This window comes from Aulostomus chinensis, chromosome 6 (assembly GCF_037954235.1).
Source record: "Aulostomus chinensis isolate RoL2024-O1b breed Wild chromosome 6, RoL_Achi_v1.0, whole genome shotgun sequence".
NCBI classification, from domain to species: Eukaryota; Metazoa; Chordata; class Actinopteri; order Syngnathiformes; family Aulostomidae; genus Aulostomus; species Aulostomus chinensis.
The window spans coordinates 18182977-18203623 of NC_141325.1; the positions used below are offsets into that span (position 1 = coordinate 18182977).

A 20647-nucleotide genomic window follows, 5' to 3' on the forward strand; every position below is an offset into this window, starting at 1 on the left:
CAAATAAATACCAAAGCCACAAAACATTTACAAAAAGCCACTTTATGTGTAGTTATATTAGTCTGACATCACAATTGTTATTCGATTAATTGTGCAGCACTCATTGCAATAGAAGTATTTATTTTTGACATTTTATCATGTCCACTGGAAATTACACGACATAGCACATAGACATGTTATAATTCATGATAAATGATGATAAATATTTTCTACAATTCACTTTAAAACACTTTTTTGCCCAATAACTGTAATTCAATTCATAGCATACTCTTACTTGAGGTGAGTCAGTTATTTGCTATCATTTTAGATACATTTTCAGAAGATCATTTTACTTCTGATTTCCGGTACAAATTATATACAATAAGATTTATAAAGACATTACTACAACAAGATGCTTCATAAAAATGTACCTAACAATCGTAACATTTTAAAGTTTTCCTTAGCATCACCACAATCCAATGATAGCTGTCGGAATATATCTGGTTACCCTGCAACAAGGAGATGCTAATAGCTAATTTGGCACATACTTTTAATGGTATAAAAACAACATTGTGCTAAACTATTGTAGCATATATATTATATAACATAGGAAGGGGATAACCTGTCACTTTCCAAAAGGATGGCCATGTCTACAAAAAACTGATAAAACATGAGATGCTTATGAAACTGAATAAAGAGCACAAACTGTGAATAACACTATTATGTCTTCATATAAAAGGCTTAGTTTATGTTTGCTCTTTTTCAGTAGGGCATTTCTAAATATTGCTGAATGTATCATTGCGTGACGGTCTGTGGAGGGTTTACAGAGGAAGGATGAATGTTTCAGGGGACTTTGAGAAGTCTGTTCTCATATTTTGATGTGAAGCGGTCATTAGCAGCTCTGCTCTATCTACCCCGAAACAAGCTGCAGTCCAGCCTAAACACTCCTAAACTGTCTCGATTTATTTGTGTCCTAGAGGGAAAGAACACAGCAGCGTTCAATGAGTTCGAAGCAAGAGTGAGGTTCTTACATAACAGTTTCCTTAATTCAGCCAATCAGACAGTGATATACAGTCATAGTGGGTAAGTCAGTAAGGCCAGCTGCTGGTTTCCCTCAGCATGTGTGTGAATGTTTTGTCTAATAGAAAGCAGAACTCTGGATAAATGAGGAGAAGCAGAGAAAGGTGTGTCGACGAGAGTGCATTTTTGCATTTTCAGGAGAGAGGAATCGAAGGGGGATCGTTTTTCATGAAGGCGAAACATCTTGTTCTCCCAAAAGAAACAAAGAGCTTTTGGTTCAACAAGCCTTTCACTGGCAACAAAAATATGACAAAACAAGAAAATCTTCCTGGAGGTCTCTTTCAAGAAATATTTGTAATATACATATACAAACTCAGCCAAACAATCTCCTCCACCTCATTGTTATCACCAGCTACTTATTTTATCAGGCTACAAGCTAATAATAGCTCCTGTACACAGCAGTTTTCAAAACATGTCCATTCAAAGCAAATAAAGAATCCAACAGAGGACAGTAAAGCTATGATTGAGTGATTTGGTGTAAGTCTGAAACTGTTTTGCAAATTTAAACACTTGTGCCATTTTTCAAGCAAGAAGGCCACATGCTCAACATTATCTATGAACAAGTATGGATGGGCATGAACTAGTTCTCTCTTTCACAATTCTTATTTTTCAAGAATGTTCATGGTCACAGATCCATACTTCAGATTACCAGCCAATATACTAATACACATATACAATGGAAGGCAGATTGCTTAGTTATTAGCGTACTGTTGATGGCGTAAAAGCTTAAACGCGGGCGTCTGTTGTTTCACCATATCTGCCATCAGATTTCAGTCCAGGGACTTCATAATGCAACAACGACTCAACAATGGCAGGAAAAAGGTGCACTGATATTGAACCATTACTAAATTGACTTTCACAGAAAATTGTGTGGGAAGAAAAGAGATTATATGTTATTCAAAGTGGGCTGTGAATTCAACATGCAACTTTCCTGCCACTGCAAAAACACACATTGCTGATTAAAAGTAGAAATTTGATAACATTACTGATGTGATAACAGCAAAACACAGAGCATTAGCGTTCTGTCCCTACCAGTAAATGTACCATTAGATTGACTATTTATCTGAATGAAATTTGCAATCAGTTCTGCAACTAACAGCTGGGCAATCTCACGGAAAAATACCTTAAGTGACCACAACCTTTTAGCACCTTATTGAATGGTCATACATTCCGTGTTAAAATTACAAGGCAGCACTACAACAAAAATGCCTTAAGGAAGTCAACCATGATCATTCATTGTGGACAAATGAATGTCCTGTGATTACATTGTTTTCTCATGCTTTTATGAATCTGTTTTATCCTTTACTCTGGTGTTATGGTTTGGTAATCTGCCAAACCCTGTATATTAGACAGTTAACAGCTGATAGCCAGCTACATCTCAAGCAAAGACTCCGATCCTCTGTATGGTAAATTTCAGCTTCTTCCATCTGGTTGGATACTCCAAGTAAAGAGGTGCACCACAAAGCGCTACGAAACAGCTTTGTTCCAATTCCTGGTATAAGCCTTGTTACCGTCTCCATATGAAAGTGAATCTTTCGAAAAATCGCAAAAAAAAACAAAACAGTGAATTAATGTACGTGTTTCCATTAAATGGTCGGAGCAGATTAACTCCTCTAGTTTTGTCAGTGGATGGAGGCACACGCAACATACACTAACTTGGTTGCACATGTAGAGGAAGTAGATGTTCCAAAGTGGAAAATAAACTCGCCCTGTTAATTAACCCATTATTATTATTATTGCTTTTTACATGAACGATGGAATATTTTGGTTTCTCATCAGCCTACATGGATCTGATGATGTTGTCGCGTGTTGTGGGAACACCGGTAAGATGCCATCAGCAGGAACAGTCATGTCAGTTCAATGTTCACTATGCCAGAACATATTTAGCGAATGTGTATCCATCTCTCAATGGACACATTCACTCTTCGTCATGTAAGTCAAAAACCGCCTCAATCAAGTGTAAAACTTTTTTTTGTGATTTAAAGGAGGAGCTTTTTCTCTGATTTTGGTGTTTCCATCCATTTTTTCTGATGCAATTCTTCAAAATGTGCACAAAAACACAGTGATAGAAGCCTAGGCACAGTCATGGAATGGATGGCAGCCCAGTGGTCTTCTGCAGAGTTCTGATAAATAAGACTTTGAATTCTCTTTACAATGTGCTTCTCGAAGTTTTGTTGCATCTGTCTTTTGTCACTGTTTTTATTGTTTTATGTCTTTTATATGGATGCCCTCCTATGTTTGCTGCAAAATAAATCTATAACTACAACACAAGGAAGTAATCTGAACCCTGAGCCTTATGTTCTTACTGTAACTGTACTTCTGCACTATTGTTTATCTGTGTGCAGAACCCCAAAAAAATCCAATAATGATTGATATCTATACAAGGAAAAAGTTGTTTTTTTTATGCTTTTGGTCATCTCCAGTAAGCAAGTAGCATTTCTTGGCTATTATCTCTATGTTTTGATTATCAGCAGTAAAGTTGCATTGCCTTTCATGACTCACTTTTTGTCATGTGTCATCAGTACATGATATTATTGACTGTTTTTTTCTTAAAGTAGCCATGATAAGAAATACTGAAACCAAAAAAACAAGAGTTACACTCTGTGGTGGTTTAATAAAATGTGAGGGCGCAACAAAGAAACAATTCTTTACACTGGTTATTGCTTGTAAAAAAATCTATAAATATAGGCCAGGGCACAGCAGCACGGTGGTGCAGTGGTTGGCGCTGTCGCCTCACAGCAAGAAGGTTCCGGGTTCGAGTCCCGGCTCGGGCACGGGATCTTTCTGTGTGGAGTCTGCATGTTCTCCCTGTGCCTGCATGGGTTCAAGAGGGGACTAGACTGATTGAGACTCTAAATTGACCATAGGTGTGACTGTGAGTGTGAATGGTTGTCTGTCTCTATGTGTTGGCCCTGCGATGGACTGGTGACCTGTCCAGGGTGAACCCCGCCTCTCACCCAAAAATAATATAGGCTCCAGCCCCCCCGCGACCCTAAACAGGAATAAGCGGAAGAAAATGGCCAGGGCAATAAAAAAACAAGACTAACTTCATCATAAAACTAAAATAGTTCAGATGTCAAAACCACAAACTGCTGGCAGATCAGTCCCTGAGCATCATGCGACAAAGGCAAAACAATCCAAACAAAGGCTAAATCTTGAAAACAGACCAATGGGATTAGGATATGAACACACAGAAATTTTGAAAACACGCTTATAAAGTATAGCTAAAATAATTTTAGAAAATACAAGTGAAGACAAGAAGAATATGATTTAGGCAGGTGAGGCTTTCTACTCAAGGACCAACAGGTGAACGATGTTATGGTGTGTCAGCTAATCAAAAAGAGACAGAAAATCACACAAAGGCAGGAAGCAAAACTCTTATCAACAAGCGTAATGCAAAAACTAAACAGGAAATACCACACTTACAGACAGGAACAAGGAAGTTAAAACAGGAAGAGGAATATGGTTGGTTCCACTAATTGCAGTTACACAGACAATATCTTTGCATGACATCACTCCGTCCTGTCACCATCAAATACACAGCCACCCTACACATCGGTGGGACCATACATAGGCATGAGTAGTGCCAATATGGCGGGCATGAATTTTGTTAATTTCAATACTTTGTCCCTTCCTCTCTCCATGTGCTGTTTCTCTTTTTTGTTTTTCTTTCTCATGATATCCTTCCTCAAAAAGCGTTTTCACACTACAGAGAAATTGCACCGAAGTTCGGTTTGATCTACCAAGACCACCTTCTTAGGTCAGACCGTATTTTCATCCTTGGTTCTGTACAGAAACCACACTCTATCATTGCACCTGCTAACTATTCCAATGACAACAGTTCCTCTTTTTGTGATCAGTATTAGAAATCTATATTTGGTAAAATGGTTGAAAATATTCTCCATTTTGTAGCTTTTATCACCCCTGTATAATATTGTAACCGAACACACCAAAAACATACTTAAAGAGATTCTGTTCTTGTTTCCTTTCCCAATTACAACAAGACCTGTAAAAATGTGTTCATTCAACCTATGATGAGCTACCTAACAAATCCCCCAGCCAGGAGACTTCTATTAGTTTTAATAGACCTAAACCAAGTCCTGTTAACCAACTGCCTGATATTGGAGAGGTTCTCCTTTTGATCTCAAAACAGCTTTATAGAGGCATGGAAAACCTCTGAAGGTGTTGGTGCTATCAGGTACCAAGATGTTAGCTGCAGGTCCTTTTAGTCCAGTAAACTGTGAGGTGAGGTCCATAGATCGGACTTGTTTGTCCCACAGATGTTTAGTTGGATTGACATCTGGAGAATTTGGAGGCCAAGTCAACACTTTGAACTTGTGGTGTTCCTCAAGCACTTCCAGAACTATTTTTTTTAAGTGTAACAGGGGGCTGCATACAATTTCTATGAAGGTTATCTGCATTGAAATGACATCCACAAGAATGGCAAGAACGTTGCCTATAGCATCACAGGGCCTCTGCTGGCTTGGCTTCTTCTTTATTTTGACAAAGTATATAACACCGAATAGTTTACAGTGAGAATGGGCTTTACTCAAATTCAATCAAGTTCAACAAATATTTAATAACTGGAGAATGCTGAGCCAAAACAGAGTATGTGGTATTGATTTCCTGTGTGAGAGATGAAAGTCTCCTGTGTTTTCATGCTGCTGAGCCATGAAGACCATACCTATGTTTTTTTTTCTTGTCTACTTCTCTGCTTTTTTGGAGTCACTGCAAATGACTTTTACCACAAAGCACAAATACACATGACAACCAAGAGAATGTATTTTCTTGACTCGACCCCAGATGAGGATCATTTAGAATCCTGTGGTCATAGATTTTATTATTAGCTGTTTGTTTCATAATGGAACTTGAGATGCAGCACTATATCAGCTTCAGGTTTTCAGCTTTATCTTTATCTCAATTCTGATATTATGGTGATCAGACAGCAGAGGTGCCACAGCTACACAAGCTAACACGCTAACATGCTATCAGCGTGAATATTATTCACCACGAGTAAAGAAGACTTGTTATACAAACTAAGAGCTTTTTCCTAAATAAGCTTTACATGAATTATTTGCCATTGCAAGTTTGGAAGAACAAACTCAACCACTCCATTGCCATTCAGCTTAATTTGAAGACGCTAGCAAAGGCACTATGATTAGTTAGTTAAAATTGCCCTCCATCGTTTGTCTGTGGTATGCCTGTGATTTGATGATGTTTTCAATAATTAAAAGGAATATGTCTAATTCAAATAAATTACATTTTGTTTACACAATGGTCTGTTTCATCTGTTTTCTCTGAGGAAAATTGAACATGAGCTTTACTGCAATTTATTTCTTATGGATTTTACAAGCTCTGTCCAGTAGGCTTGAGAACTTATTTCTGATTTTTGTTCTTATATTTGTTTTAATGAGTAACCCTAAAATCTTTTTCATTGAAGGTTATGACAAAGGGGTGGCACGGTGGTGCAGTGGTTAGCGCAGTCGCCTCACAGCATTAAGGATCGGTGTTCGAATCCCGGCTTGGGCATGGGATCTTTCTGTGTGGAGTCTGCATGTTCTCCCTGTGCCTGTGTGGGTTCTATTCCAGCACCTGAAAGCTGCTGGGATAGGCTCCAGCCCCCCCCCCCCCGACCCTTAACAGGATAAGTGGAAGAAATGGATGGATGGATGGTTATAAAAAGGGAAATAACCTTCTATGGTCAATTAGGTTTCTTGAAAATTAAAACCAGAATTGTCTAAAATTAGAATCGGACATGAAAATTGTAATTACCTTAAGTTACACTTCAGCATACAATGATTCTCTATATGTGGCAACCTGAAAGAAAGAAAAAACTTTAATTGCAGTCTTTGTTCAGCTCTTCTGTGCAACTGCACAGTCTGCTTCCTTGTAACCAGTAAATAGGTTAAATAAACAACGAAGGTGTTGTTCCTTTGTCAAGGTTACTGTGAGTTACTGATTAATGACTTTTCTCTGCTCTTACATCTTCAACTGAGGCTTACTTTATGGAATTGTGTAACTTTTATGTCATTTGAGTATGAAAGTTAAACACTACAACTCTCAATTTCTGTCAGTCGTGGGATTCACTCCATAAAAATATGAACAGATGCAGGACAGTCACCACGGAGGGTAACACATCAGTATACATTTAATCACATTAAAATCTGAACTCATTTCTGAGGTTTAGTGATGCATACAAGCCCCTTGCTCTGATGATCTTATCACTGGCCTGTCTAGACATTATCCCAATGATGGAAGACATAAACAAAGCAAGAATGGGAACATGAGATCACTTATGACATAATACAATAAGAGCATTTTCAGCAAGACCCCAGAGTGCCGCATGAAGAGACATAAACAATCAACCTCTGAATTATTCACCTGAACTCTCAGGCCACAAAGTCACTCCTCCTCTCCTCTTACCAAATAAAACCCTGCCACTTTGACTGACCTTTTCAACTTAATAATCTCCTCAAATCACCATAAAGACTGGGAGGTGTGACATCAATCCAGTATTGAACAATGACCTTGAACTGTGGTATGAGCTGCAGTGTGCATATTAAATGAATTTGTGCTTGGCTAGAATAATGTGAGGGAGATCAAATTCAGAGAATAGCCTTTTCACTTTTGGAAATTTGAGTTTTAACACACACACACACACACACACACACACACACACACACACACACACACAGGCAGCTTTCTGAGGACATTTGTTTCTCATTTTGCTTCATATCCCTTTTGTAAAATACTTCTCCTTATTGAATGTCACATGATGTTCTGCATCAAAAAAAAAAGAAGAAAAGAGCAACAACACAAACATACCTAAAGATTTTTAAAATGCCAAGGACCACAGAGGCAAATGATATTTGCCTCTGTGACTTCTGTGTTAGAGGGAAGTAAAAACACTGTCTTTTTCACAGTCTTTGAATAATAAATTCCAGGGGTGTCTCTAGGCTGAATCCTTATCTCCCTTAGGTTGAAAGTTTTATTTTCAAGTACTCATAAACAGGTGCCAAGAACCGCCAAAGATGATTTTTCTCCACTGCAGAACTTCTTTGTGAGTCCAGAATGAGGAAAGAGCCAGCCATGCACTTAGCTTGAAGAGAACCAAAGCTGGCACATTCAGTTGAACTGGTCCACTAGTCTGCACTCATTCACAGTAATGCAACATTCGCGTTCGCAGTTGTTCAAGTTGATTTGTTTTAAACTCAAATTGAAGTGAGTGTAGATTACTGAACATATGGCTGTATAAAGAAGATGTCCATCCATCCGTTTTCTTCTTATTCCTGTTAAGGGTTGCGGGGGGGGGGGGGGGGTGACCTATACCAGCGGCTACAGGCAAGAGGCGGGGTTCACCCTGGACAGGTCGCCAGTCCATCACAGGACCAACACATAGAGCCAGACAACCATTCACACTCACAGTCACACCTACGGTCAATTTAGAGTATCAATCAGCCTCGTCCCCTCTTGATGTCTTTGGACGGTGGGAAGAAGCTGGAGTACCAGAGAGAACCCACACAGGAACAGGGAGAACATGGAGACTCCACTCAGAAAGATCCCGCGCCTGAGCCGGGACTCAAACCCAGAACCTCCTTGCTGTGAGGGGACAGAGCTGACCACTGCACCACTGTGCCACTTTAAAGAAGATGTGGATTAAGGATTTCATACTGAACCTTAAAAAGGGGCTATTTGATAAACAACCCAGGGTTCAATTCTTTCTTTCCTCCACAGGGAAGCAAAAGTTATATTGTGAGTAGCTGCTGCCAAGTGGCTCATGAGCCCTGCCCCTTTTAAGGGTCGAATAGTTGCCAGTGATTATCGAACAGCAAATCTGTTAAAATGACCAGACTAAAGGACAAGTCCTTGAGAATAACTGATCTTCAAAATACTGTAAATGCAGGCTATGTATTTTATGATGTTGATGGAATTTTTCAGGAGTTCTTTTGCTTTTAAAGGACAAAAAACAAAAGCTAAAATCAAAAATGAAGACAACCAAAAACTGTGACCCTGATGCAAACTATAACTTGGATCTTCGACCTTGACAGGATGTTTCATAAAAACCCATTATCTTTAATATCAATGTTTCCTTTAAATTAGGGATCAGACTAAACCACTGGGTAATCGGCACTCATGTAGTTCATTACCAGTCTCTAATCATGCAGTTATATTATTGACATCATCTGCATAAAAAATTGTTTTCCCCATTCTTATTACAATTTACAATGTAGGAAAACCCATAAACATGATGAAACCACCTCAGAGAATAACTGGGTGGTCACGTGACTTTCACGAGTAACCATGGTGGCTGGATCAGTTTTAGACTTTCTTGGTACACTTAAGAAGCCAGGAAACACAAAAATATGACTATTGTCATTTATGAGGGAAGCAGGGTGGGGGGAAGCGTTCACCCTTTAAAAGTGAAATGGGACACTAACTCAGTGACCTGATATCAACTAAATGTATATGAAATATAATTTTAAGTTTTGAGTGAGACGCATTGTCCAGAATGGTGTTTGATAAAAAAAAAAAGTTTATGATTTTTTTTAATGCGTAACTGTGTAAGTTCATTACTCATTTATTGATGAGTTTCCGCATAAACATTTCTGTGAAACCAACACAGAATAAAAGCAATTAATTTAGATATGAAAGAAGGATTCCTCCTTTCCAAACTTCTACTTTCCATCTCTTTCTTTCCGTTACTTTGTAGTTCGGGTTTCCCTTGAGAGCAGCAGAGAGTGAAGACACTCGCTCAGTCGTCCATTCACTAGTCTACAACTTCCTGTTCTTCTGCATATCTTCCTTTCTCTCATTTTGTCCCCAAAATACATCTCAGCGAACAACCCGCCAGCCGCCACCCCACTTCTCCTTCACCCAGCCAAGGCGTGTCTTACCTGGTTTGGTGCGGTGCGTCCCGGCGAGGCTGCGCGCCGCCAGCGGTCCTGGGAATAAATACTTTGTCTTCTAGTTCCGAGGAGGAAAGAGGAGACTAATGTTTTCCTCCTGGCGTTCCACTACTCGCCTCCCCTCCCTCTCAACCAGTTCTCCCCTCCTCTATTTCCTCTCCTCCTTCACTGTCCACTCCCTCCGTGGGCACAGTGTTTGCTCCGTTTAAGAAAGCACGGCTCGGTTTCAAATCTCACTCTTGGCATGAAAACACGGAAATCTATATGTCGAAAGCCTGATAGCGGCACGGTCATGAGAACAAGTCGAGGTCGACCCCTGGGCTTTTTGGTGAACGTATGAAGGAGAAGACACAGTCGTGTGCATGGCATTTAACATTCGACATTTAAAGGTAAACTGGGAAACAGTTCACTCAGAGATTTCTGAAGAAGTGGTGTGATTCGACTAGAATAATTCAAGGGACTCGGGGAACATTTCAAACGCAGTTCAAGTTCACAGCAGCACGTCAACTGTGTTCTCATGCGACTGTGTTGTAATTACTGATCCAAAACTTGAAGTAAGAAGCACTTTTCTGCCACAGACACGTGGAGTAGGTTTAAACCACTTCATATACACAAATGATAGTTGCATTGTTTGTTTCTCATAATTAGGGACTGAGCGCCTGACAGTGCGAGAGCCCCATTGGAATTGAAAGAATTTTTCTCATCTGAAATCGCACACATTTCTTTAGAGGCCCGATCATACTCAAAACTCAAAAGCTTTGCACAAACATCATACTAGGTGTTCAAATTAGGTGTGGCTGGATGGCGCCCCCTAGAATTGTTCAACCTTGGAAAAATACCTGTTTTACCTACATGTCTGAAATTAGGTCGCCTTGTGAAACATCATAAGACCTACATAAATGTGTGTTGGACTTTGATATGAAGCCAGCACAGAGTCAACCATTTTGACTTGTCTTTGATTTTTATTTATTTTATTTTGTTTTTGCATATTGTAACTGTCAGGTAAGGATGTTAGGAAATGGCATGTTCCACTCTGATGTAAGGCACTTAGCTTGTTGACCATATTCAACTCAAATATGGTCAGAGACACCATAAGCAGTTACTGTTACACATACGTGAAAACTTGTTATTTAATCACAATTTTATGCCAAATCCTAGTTAAATTAATGCAGACTGAGACCATTCAGAGGCAAATATATTTGATGACTTTTAATGCATTATAAATGTGAATTTCCCATTCGCTACCGTTCATTTTGCTAAGCTAACTAGCGATCCTGGAGTCTCTTGGCTTCATAATGGAGCACAGAGAAGAGAAAGTTATCAATTTACTTTTATGGTTATGCAGAGGGGGCTGGACAGTGGTGCAGTGGTCAGCACTGTGGCCTCACAGCAAGAAGGTCTGGGTTTTGAGTCCCGCCTCGGGCACTGGATCTTTCTGTGTGGAGTCTCCATGTTCTCCCTGTTCCTGTGTGGGTTCTCTCTGGTACTCCAGCTTCCTCCCACAGTCCAAAGACATCAAGAGAGGACGAGGCTGATTGATACTCTAAATTGACTGTAGGTGTGGCTGTGAGTGTGAATGGTTGTCTGTCTCTATGTGTTGGTCTAGAGATGGAATGGCGACCTGTCCAGGGTGAACTCCGCTTCTCGCCTGTAGCCACTGGTATAGGCTCCCCCCACCCCCACAATCCTGTCCTCTACACAGGTAAAAGATGAATGATCAGTAGAGTGAAATACACAAGCTGACACCTTTTTTGTGAATGTCTATGGATTTTGTGGTCTCTGTTCTCCATTTGTTAATGAATGGAGATGAGCCGCAAATCAAAGATAAAAAATTCTAGTGCCTTTCACACTGCACCAAAAACGCGGATCAACACGGATTTTTCGGCACTCTGAAAGGGTCGACTCTGCATTTCGACCCGCGTCGACCGACTCGCCAAGCGACCCAGGTGTTCAGCGGCTCGGCGGATGGTGGATGACAACTTCCTGTGGACACATTGGAGATGTGTCCCCCAGACCCTAGCAATATTGCAGCATTATTTTTAAAGTAACCGAGGGAAAATATTAAATGAATGCATATTCAAATTTGTTTTATTCCTGCATGTGGTATATAATGCCAAATTAAAAGCATGGACACAGCAGAGAGTTGAATGCCATTCTACACAAGCCTGCTATCTCCAATGATCAAATGTGTTTTTACATCTTTTTGAATGGTTTAAACAAATCCATGCTTGCACAATGACAAACATGATTAAACATTACTCAAAACCATTATAACTTGACTGCAGATGGTCAATCAATCAATCATGGTAATTAGACAAATGCAATGTAGCAAATAAATTAAAGGGGGTGGGCTTTTCTTTAGTGTTGCCAGATCTAAATGTGAATAATCTGTATGACATAAAATGGTTCAGTGCAAGTCAAGTCAAGTCAATTTGATTTGTATAGCGTCAAATCACAACAAAAGTTATCTCATGACACTTAACAGGTAGAGCAAGTCTAGTACCACACTCCTTCAATGAATTTACACCAACAATTCTCCATGTGGGCTGCATGGTGGTGCAGTGGTCAGCTCTGTCGCCTCACAGCAAGAAGGTTCTGGGTTCGAGTCCTGGCTCCAGCACAGAATCTTTCTGTGTGAGTCTCCATGTTCTCCCTGTTCCTGTGTGGGTTCTCTCTGGTACTCCAGCTTCCTCCCACAGTCCAAAGACATCAAGAGGGGACGAGGCTGATTGATACTCTAAATTGACTGTAGGTGTGGCTGTGAGTGTGAATGGTTGTCTGTCTCTATGTGTTGGCCCTGTGATGGACTGGTGACCTGTCCAGGGTGAACCCCGCCTCTCGCCCGTAGATGCTGGGTTAGGCTCCAGCCCCCCCACGACCCTTACTAGTAAGGAATGAGCGGAAGACGACGATGGTATTCTCCATGAGCAAGCACACCCTGCAACAGCGGCGGCAGAAGGAAAGAGTGAGACAGAGATAAAGAGGTCACGTGTTTAATCTGGTCTCACTTTTCACACTTCCTGATCCAGTCCATTACATTTTGGTTTCAAGTTTATTTTGTTCTTAATTTTTTCACTTTTTTTTTTTGTTGTAGGACCCTGCTGCATGTCTCTCTTCACCCTCAATGGGATTTCAATTTCCTGGAGGCCCATTAAAGAAAATGATTTAAACAATTCAAAATGAACACATCAAAAGTGCAGCATATTTAATCTAATTCAGTCACCCTACAACTGGCAACATAATCACACTGAACATCATGCCGTTATCATTTCATCATGTCTTGCTCCTCTTGTCATAATTATTACAATGTTAATACTGAAGTTATGGCCAACATTTTTTTCAGACATAATGACCTTGCCCTTTGACCACTAATGACTTTTCACTGCATCCTTTCTAACAAAATTAGAGACATTCCATCAAGGGGATCTCAAATATCACACCAGAATGGGTCATAAGCTGGAACATCAAATTTCTAAGGGCCTTTTAATTTGTGGCATAAGAATATGTCATTCCATAAATCTTATTTAACATGTTTTATCCAGTCACTGCAAGACCAGCGATGGTTCATGACATTGAAATTTTTATATGTTTGCATTTCTTTTTGAAGTGTATCAGTTGTAACTTTGGTAAAAGGGGCAACTGGCTCATTAATCGATGCACATATACAGTACCCACAAACCAGCTGTTAGCCAAAACACTCCTGTCCCTGATCAATATGAAAATGCTTTGTACCACTTTAACATTATTTCTTGATATAGCCAGTGTCGCTCAAACACAGTAAAATACACGATATCAAAATATTTGTACAGGGATTTCGTTTCTCTATAGACATCCTCTCAAATAGTTTGTGTCACCACTAAGATGCAATATTATGCATTTAGTGCTCTAGTAATTCTTCATCACGTGTCATGAGGTACGTGGCTGTTTGTTATTACAAAAGACGAAGTTGCAGCTGAACCAGTAAGAACCATGCATTATTAAAGGTGGAATGGATGGGTAAAAGGGGACAAATGTTCTGACATATTGACATATGATACTGTGTATACTGATACTGTGTGCTTTTCAGCTTTGTTGGTAATTTCAGGTTGTCAGGGTCAAATGAGGAATGCTGCCAATTCAGAAAGCTGCTGCAGGGAAACTCAGAGGCAGGACTCTCATTTGTTTTATTGACTGTGACGTCTGTAAATCTTTGGGCTGCACAGTCAGTTGGAACATATTTGAATAGCACCTCGTATAAAGAAAATGTAACACAAAGAGCATTAGACAATAAATCAGTTAGTGTGTTTTTGATGTGTGGGAGGAAGCTGGAGTATTGGGAGATAATCCACACAGACAGAGGCAGAACAAACTCTGCACAGAAAGGACCTGACTAGTTGATGGAACGGAACCTAAAACCTACCTGCTGTGAGGCATCAGTTTCAACCACCACACCACCCCTATGCTTTTTTATTTTTTTTATTTACTGGGTTATTTGAAAGTGGGACTTTAAATAATAATGTACCAGATACAGCATAATGTCAATTTTAAATAATGGTAGACAATATTAACATATACTCAAATAGTACAGTTCAGAAACACATTTTTAGCTCTTAATGAGAACATGACTGACAGATTTTCAACATTTTCTAAATGTTAATTTTGAACTCAGTAACCCATTCTCTTATGAATCGCAGAAGTCCCAATATGGACTCTTTAGGTACCTCAACATTGCAGTCCAGAATCGAAGACTGAAAACATTGAATTCTGCTACATTTATTTTTATGTTTTCTAGATAGGATTCCATCAATTTCATCATGTTAGCAGATATATTATTATGTGATTTTTTTCATGGGAGATGGTTATGATTAACTCTATCAAATACATTTTTAAATCAATGAAAAATGGCTCCGACTGATGTACTTGAACATCTCATAGCACAAGTGTGGGTTCTCCAGTGCCATCTAAAGTACACATTGTTATATCCAGCTCTAGGCTGAAACAAAGGAGGAGGTGCAGCAAAACATAGTAGCAGCAAATTAATATTTACTGAACTAAATAATCAGTCATATGAGATGTGGAAGTCAGTGTCAGAAGTGTAGGTAAGTGTGTGGATGTATGGTGCATGTTGTTAGCGTAAAACAAGGAAAAACAAAAAGTAACACAACAGCATGCTGGCTGAGGGCAACAGGGAGACAGCAGCTCCCAGCAGAGCAGAGCTGGGACGAGCAGATACGGACGTGGGCGTCTGGGAAGGCGGGGTTAAGGTGCTCCCAGTCAACCTAATGACCTGGCTGTCTGAGACCTGCAAAGACAAACACACCAACAGTACCCTGCACACAAAACACCACCAGGCCTGGGGCCGTCACAACATGAAGTAATGTTTCGTCGCCCTTTTCAAATAATCGCCAAATTATTTTCTTTAAGTTCTTCAGAAAACAAAAAAACTAAAGACAAAACATCATAAGGAGTTGATGCAGGACTAAAACAACATGTCAAAAAATGACAGGAAATTATTTTAGGAAGGTTTGGAATAATTGCAAATGTGTAATTTTCAGTTTGCCCTGTCATGCAACATCTAAATATTATCAGGTTTTACCACACTCACTCTAAAGCACAGCCACACTCTCCAACATGCAGGGTGGTTCAAGGGCCAAATGTTTTTCTTGACCTAGGTGTGAGTACTTTCCTCTCCTACATGACGTCTTACTTTACAGATAATTAGATTTTGTTTGTAGTCCAATATTTGTTTTGATGATATTTTCAGTTGTATTTTCCTTATTTTGTAGTTGCTCAACAATTACAATTATATGATAAAAATTGCTCCTCAATAAAAACCTCCATCATGAATTGCTTATTTTTTAATTGGGATTTGAGGGATCAGATTCAATAAACTATACATACGGTCTAAATTATTTATCATGTCAAGACAGGTGAAGTTTTTAAGAGGATTTTGATCCGTAATCAACAGGATATGTAGACGCCAAGATTTTCACCATTTTCAAAGCTGTTCTGTCATTTGACCACAAGAGGGAGAGCTGCTCAAAGTAAAGCATGTCCACCAAAGTCCGTTTACAATAATTCTAGTACCGCTTCAGTCTGATTTTCCATATTACATCAATTCATAATAATTCTGATATGTAAGAAGCCGAAACCTGGTGAAGAATAGCTATCAGTAAGATATGAAATGATTTTTGAACGTCATCAATTCTATGTTCATTTAACATAGTATTTAAATGAACATAGAATTAATTTATTTCTCTCATAACGGAAAGGAAAAAAGAGAAAACTCAGATATGTTCAAAACTTAACAACAGCTTGACGAAAAACAAACCCATACATCCAACCAAACCAAGCGACCAACCAACGATCAAATATATTCTAGGGGCAAGCAACTGCAGAATTTCCTGATACATCGGTTGTTCTTCATGAAATGTCTTTTTTAATCCACAAAATTTGCAATCAATTTAACTAAAATACATGCCATTTAAAAATCGGTCATAATAATTTTCTGCAGAAACCCACTAATTCAGTTCAATGAATGAAACATATTTGAATTGTTTTCGATTGATCGTTCGAAATTTCTGTGACATTTTGAGCAAACAAAAAACAATCAGTTGACAGTAAAAAATTCTGAGGGGCTCGGTCAATACCTTTGAGTTACGTCTCAGCCTCTGATTGGGTTCACTTCTGATATGTTAATCAGAGGGCGGGCCTTTTGGGACGACTAGGTGACGTCAGTTCCCCCCTTCACTTAGAGCGAAACAAACATGGCGACAGACTCAAGTGGACTATGGTTAACGCTAACTTTAATCGTTTTTTCTTGTTTTTTAGCTGGAAGGCAAGCTGAGGCGGCGGTGTCAGAGCAGAGAGCCGTCACACGGATACTCGGCATGAGGCTGGAGAAGAGCGACACGCCGGCCGAGACCACCGATAGAGGATTTATTCAGGTGACCGAGGGTAGCGACATCCTCTTCAGGTTCTACGGGCTCCACTTGTTCCCTAACAGCTCGGCGCTCATTCGGTTTACGGAACTTTACTCCAGCGAAGAGGAGGATGGTGACCATGGCGGAAACAAGGTCCCATTTAATAGGACTTGTTTTGAATACACGAAGGATATAGTTGTGAAGGGGTTTATGAATGTCAGTAACCAAAACACCTCCGGGGTAGTCAGTCTCACGGTAAAGCAGCTTCGTAAGAGCGAGGTGGTCAAGGTGTTCGCCTTGTGCGTCCGCGACACGCAGGTGGAGGAGGACATTTGGCACCTGCTGGACGACAACGATGGAAGACTGCGGGTGGTTGAGGTGAAGAAGTCTCTGCTGCCCATCTGGCTGCAAGTGATCCTCATCTCCTTCCTGTTGGTGCTGTCCGGTATGTTCAGTGGGCTCAACCTCGGTCTGATGGCGCTGGACCCAATGGAACTCCGCATCGTGCAGAGCTGCGGCACCGAGAAGGAGAAGAAGTACGCGCGGAAGATCGAGCCCATCCGCAGGAAGGGCAACTACCTGCTTTGTTCGCTGCTCCTCGGCAACGTCCTGGTCAACACCACTCTCACTATCCTCCTGGATGACCTGACAATGTCTGGGGTTGGTGCCGTGGTCGCCTCCACCATCGGTATCGTTATTTTCGGCGAGATAGTTCCCCAGGCGCTTTGCTCTCGGCATGGATTAGCAGTTGGAGCCAACACTATCCTGGTCACAAAGTTGTTCATGCTGCTAACTTTCCCTCTGTCATGGCCTATAAGCAAGATCCTAGACCGAGTCCTGGGCCAGGAGATCGGGACGGTTTACAACCGAGAGAAACTGGTGGAGATGCTGAAGGTCACTGAGCCATACAACGATCTGGTTAAAGAGGAGCTTAACATGATCCAGGGTGCACTGGAGCTCCGGACCAAGACAGTGGAGGACGTGATGACACCTCTCAGCAACTGCTTCATGATCCACAGCGACGCTGTGCTGGACTTTAACACCATGTCCGAGATCATGGAGAGTGGCTACACAAGGATACCTGTGTACGAGGACGAGCGATCCAACATCGTGGACATTCTCTTTGTCAAAGACCTGGCCTTTGTTGACCCGGACGACAGTACCACCCTGAAGACCATCACCAAGTTCTACAACCATCCGGTCCACTTCGTTTTTCATGACACCAAGCTGGATTCCATGCTGGAGGAGTTCAAGAAAGGTTTGTTGGGCTTTCTTTGACCATGTTTGAAGGGGGGGATCACTACTTTTACCAAAAAAAAAAAAACGCGAGATGACACTAGGGGTGTGTAAAAATATCACCATGTCATTGGTATGGACAGATATCGGTATTTTGTTTAAGAATGATATTAATAGTGGCCCAGCAAATGAAGATCAGTTTCTTAATTTTTTTTGTTTGTTTGTGATGAAGTATTTCCAAATGGTTTGGAATTACAGACAAAAGAATTCTCTTTACAATTGATTTTATGTGCATTTTTCAGTCTGAGCAACATGTAAATATCACATAAAATTGTTGTCATTCTGATAATAGAATGGTCAAACATTGGCTGTCTGCAAAAATGATTTGTATAACGTAAGCATACTGGCACAAAAAGGATTGCATCCAGTATCGTGCAAGCACAGAAGACACCTGTTTCCCTGACAGGATTTTATGGATGCACGAATTTGCATCTCATGTGGAGTTACTTATGATAATGACAGTATCACGATACAGTAATATTCCAATAATTGATATAGTACCAGACGGATCATCTACGTATACCACTACTATACATTACAATGAACTGAATAAGAAATGCCCTTAAAAAATGGCTGAATATACTGCGCTAAGTTATGGATTCTAGAGACTGGAATGTTGATGCAGCATTGTGAAAAACAATTTTTGGTATTGATTTATTTATTTTATTACCAAAACACTTGCAAAGGGCCGTATTTCTTTCTTTCTTTCTTTGTTTTTCCCTTGTCATTGACAACGACCAAAGAAAGGGAGCCTTGAGCTCTACTGGGCCAATCAGACTGATACTGACACATCAAATAACATCAAACATCGACTAACCCTACCATGCCAATATAACATGCATTCCTTTAAATCTGGTTGAAACGTGTGGGGGCTCCCCTTCTTATAGCGAATCAAGCTTTGTTTAAACAAGGAAGGTGAAACTGAGGTTGACCTTTGACCACTTTGGGTCGTGGGCAAGCTAAAACCTGTTAAGCAGGGACTGTGCTGGTGTTTGCTGTTCTTCTCCATGGTTTTCTGATGAAGTGCTGTGTGTGGATTATTGAGAGCATTGTTTTTTAGGTTTTGTGACTGCTACTATGTGGATTATATGTTTGATTTGGGGCCCATTAGATGCCCCCCTGTCTTGACCATGTGGTTTTCATCAGATTAGGATTTGCTTATGGAATGAGACAGGTAGTGTTATCTGTGAGAGCAGGAAATTCTTGGGTTGACATATTTCTTTATCATCTGCTCTGCCCATAAAGACACTTGGTAAGAATATTAACCTGCTGCAGTGTCATGTGGCTGCAATTGTTTTCACTTTGTGTGTGTGATCACAACAAAATGCTGTGATGGAAACTGCCATTGGAGTGGGAATGTCCACAGACGTAACCTTGGATCCTTTGCAGGTCTGTCTGTAGACAGATGTTGTCGCCATGATAACCTCCTAAGTGTGTAGTCAAGATCAAAATGAAGGCAAAGTTCAAATAAGGGTTTTGTCCAACTTTATGTAGTAATGACTACCTTTCTACTCGTGGGTTGGGAGAATATACTTGAGTTGCCATTTTTTCTGTTATGGTCTTTAGTAATAATTCTATATGTTTTCTTTGCTAAATATCATACTATAATAACTTTTTGATAAATTAAACCAATTTTCATCTGGATTAAGATTGGGAAAAAAAACATCAAGATCCTCATAGAAACCTTTAAAAAATAGGTGACACTGAAAACTCAGCATACATAAATAACTAAATGAAATGACAAATTCAGAAGAAACGCCTATTGAAAAAGCCACCTTCTTGATTTACAAGAAGAAGCAGAGCCAAATTGTCTGATCTCTGTAGAGCCAGCGACTCATCATTCCAGAAGACTTGTCTTCCTCTGGTTCATCCTCTTGACTTGGGAATTTCAGGGTTTCAGGCTTCATTCAGGCTCGTAAGGGGTCAATCATCCTGTGACGCAAACAGCAACAACCCCAACCCACTTTGAAAAGTAATCTTTAAAAAAATGAAATCCACTCCAGCCAATGTAGAGATGCTGATGCTGAGATGTGGCCTCGAATACTGGATTTTATAAGAAATCTTGCTGATTAATTTAAATTGATTACATTGTCTGTTTAAAGCAGAGTAAAGTGCGTTACAATTGAAAAGGCACATACTCGAAACCCATGTGTGGTAAATTACTACAAGAAACACAAACATAATTTACAGACAATGTGCTGTAACATTTAGCTGGAGATGAAAATTACTAATATTATTAGGGCATAAGATGAAAAGATTAGAAGAAAAAAGATTTGGATTTATACATTTTGGACAAATAAACTGCTGAAAATTGGTGGTGTAGCTTTTAGGGATGTCAAAAGTATCGACACCCAGATATTATTCAATACTAAAAATTAGTATTCGGATAAGATACTCATTTGCAAAACTATCGATACCAATGGTGCCGTCTTCGCAATTGACACAAAGCTTCACTCAGCACCACGCACACACAGATTACCTCTT

At 40.0% G+C, this 20647-nt stretch overlaps 2 protein-coding genes and 1 long non-coding RNA gene across 6 annotated transcripts in view; 2 read left to right on the forward strand and 1 right to left on the reverse strand.

The window, feature by feature from the left end:
* Positions 1-10095, reverse strand: part of LOC147260346 (putative phospholipid-transporting ATPase IM) — a 40433-nt gene extending 30338 nt beyond the window's left edge. For 2 of the 3 annotated variants that reach the window (XM_086206898.1, XM_086206896.1), the window contains exon 1: positions 9954-10087. The gene's annotated coding sequence lies outside the window, so the exon portion shown is untranslated. Of the gene's footprint in view, positions 1-6831; positions 6877-9953 lie in introns of all 3 variants that reach the window. The other variant, XM_086206897.1, reaches the window with a different exon arrangement.
* An 83-nt stretch (positions 10096-10178) lies between these two features.
* On the forward strand, positions 10179-12135 carry LOC147260347 (uncharacterized). The gene is made up of 3 exons (XR_015116288.1): positions 10179-10354; positions 11572-11667; positions 11862-12135. It is a non-coding gene; the product is annotated as an uncharacterized LOC147260347 (long non-coding RNA).
* A 4570-nt stretch (positions 12136-16705) lies between these two features.
* cnnm4b (cyclin and CBS domain divalent metal cation transport mediator 4b) overlaps positions 16706-20647 on the forward strand; it is a 59772-nt gene continuing 55830 nt past the window's right edge. For both annotated transcript variants that reach the window (XM_086206901.1, XM_086206900.1), the window contains exon 1: positions 16706-18125. In XM_086206901.1, the coding sequence (XP_086063027.1) occupies positions 16712-18125 (1414 nt within the window). In that variant the 5' untranslated portion in view covers positions 16706-16711. The remainder of the gene's footprint in view (positions 18126-20647) is intronic.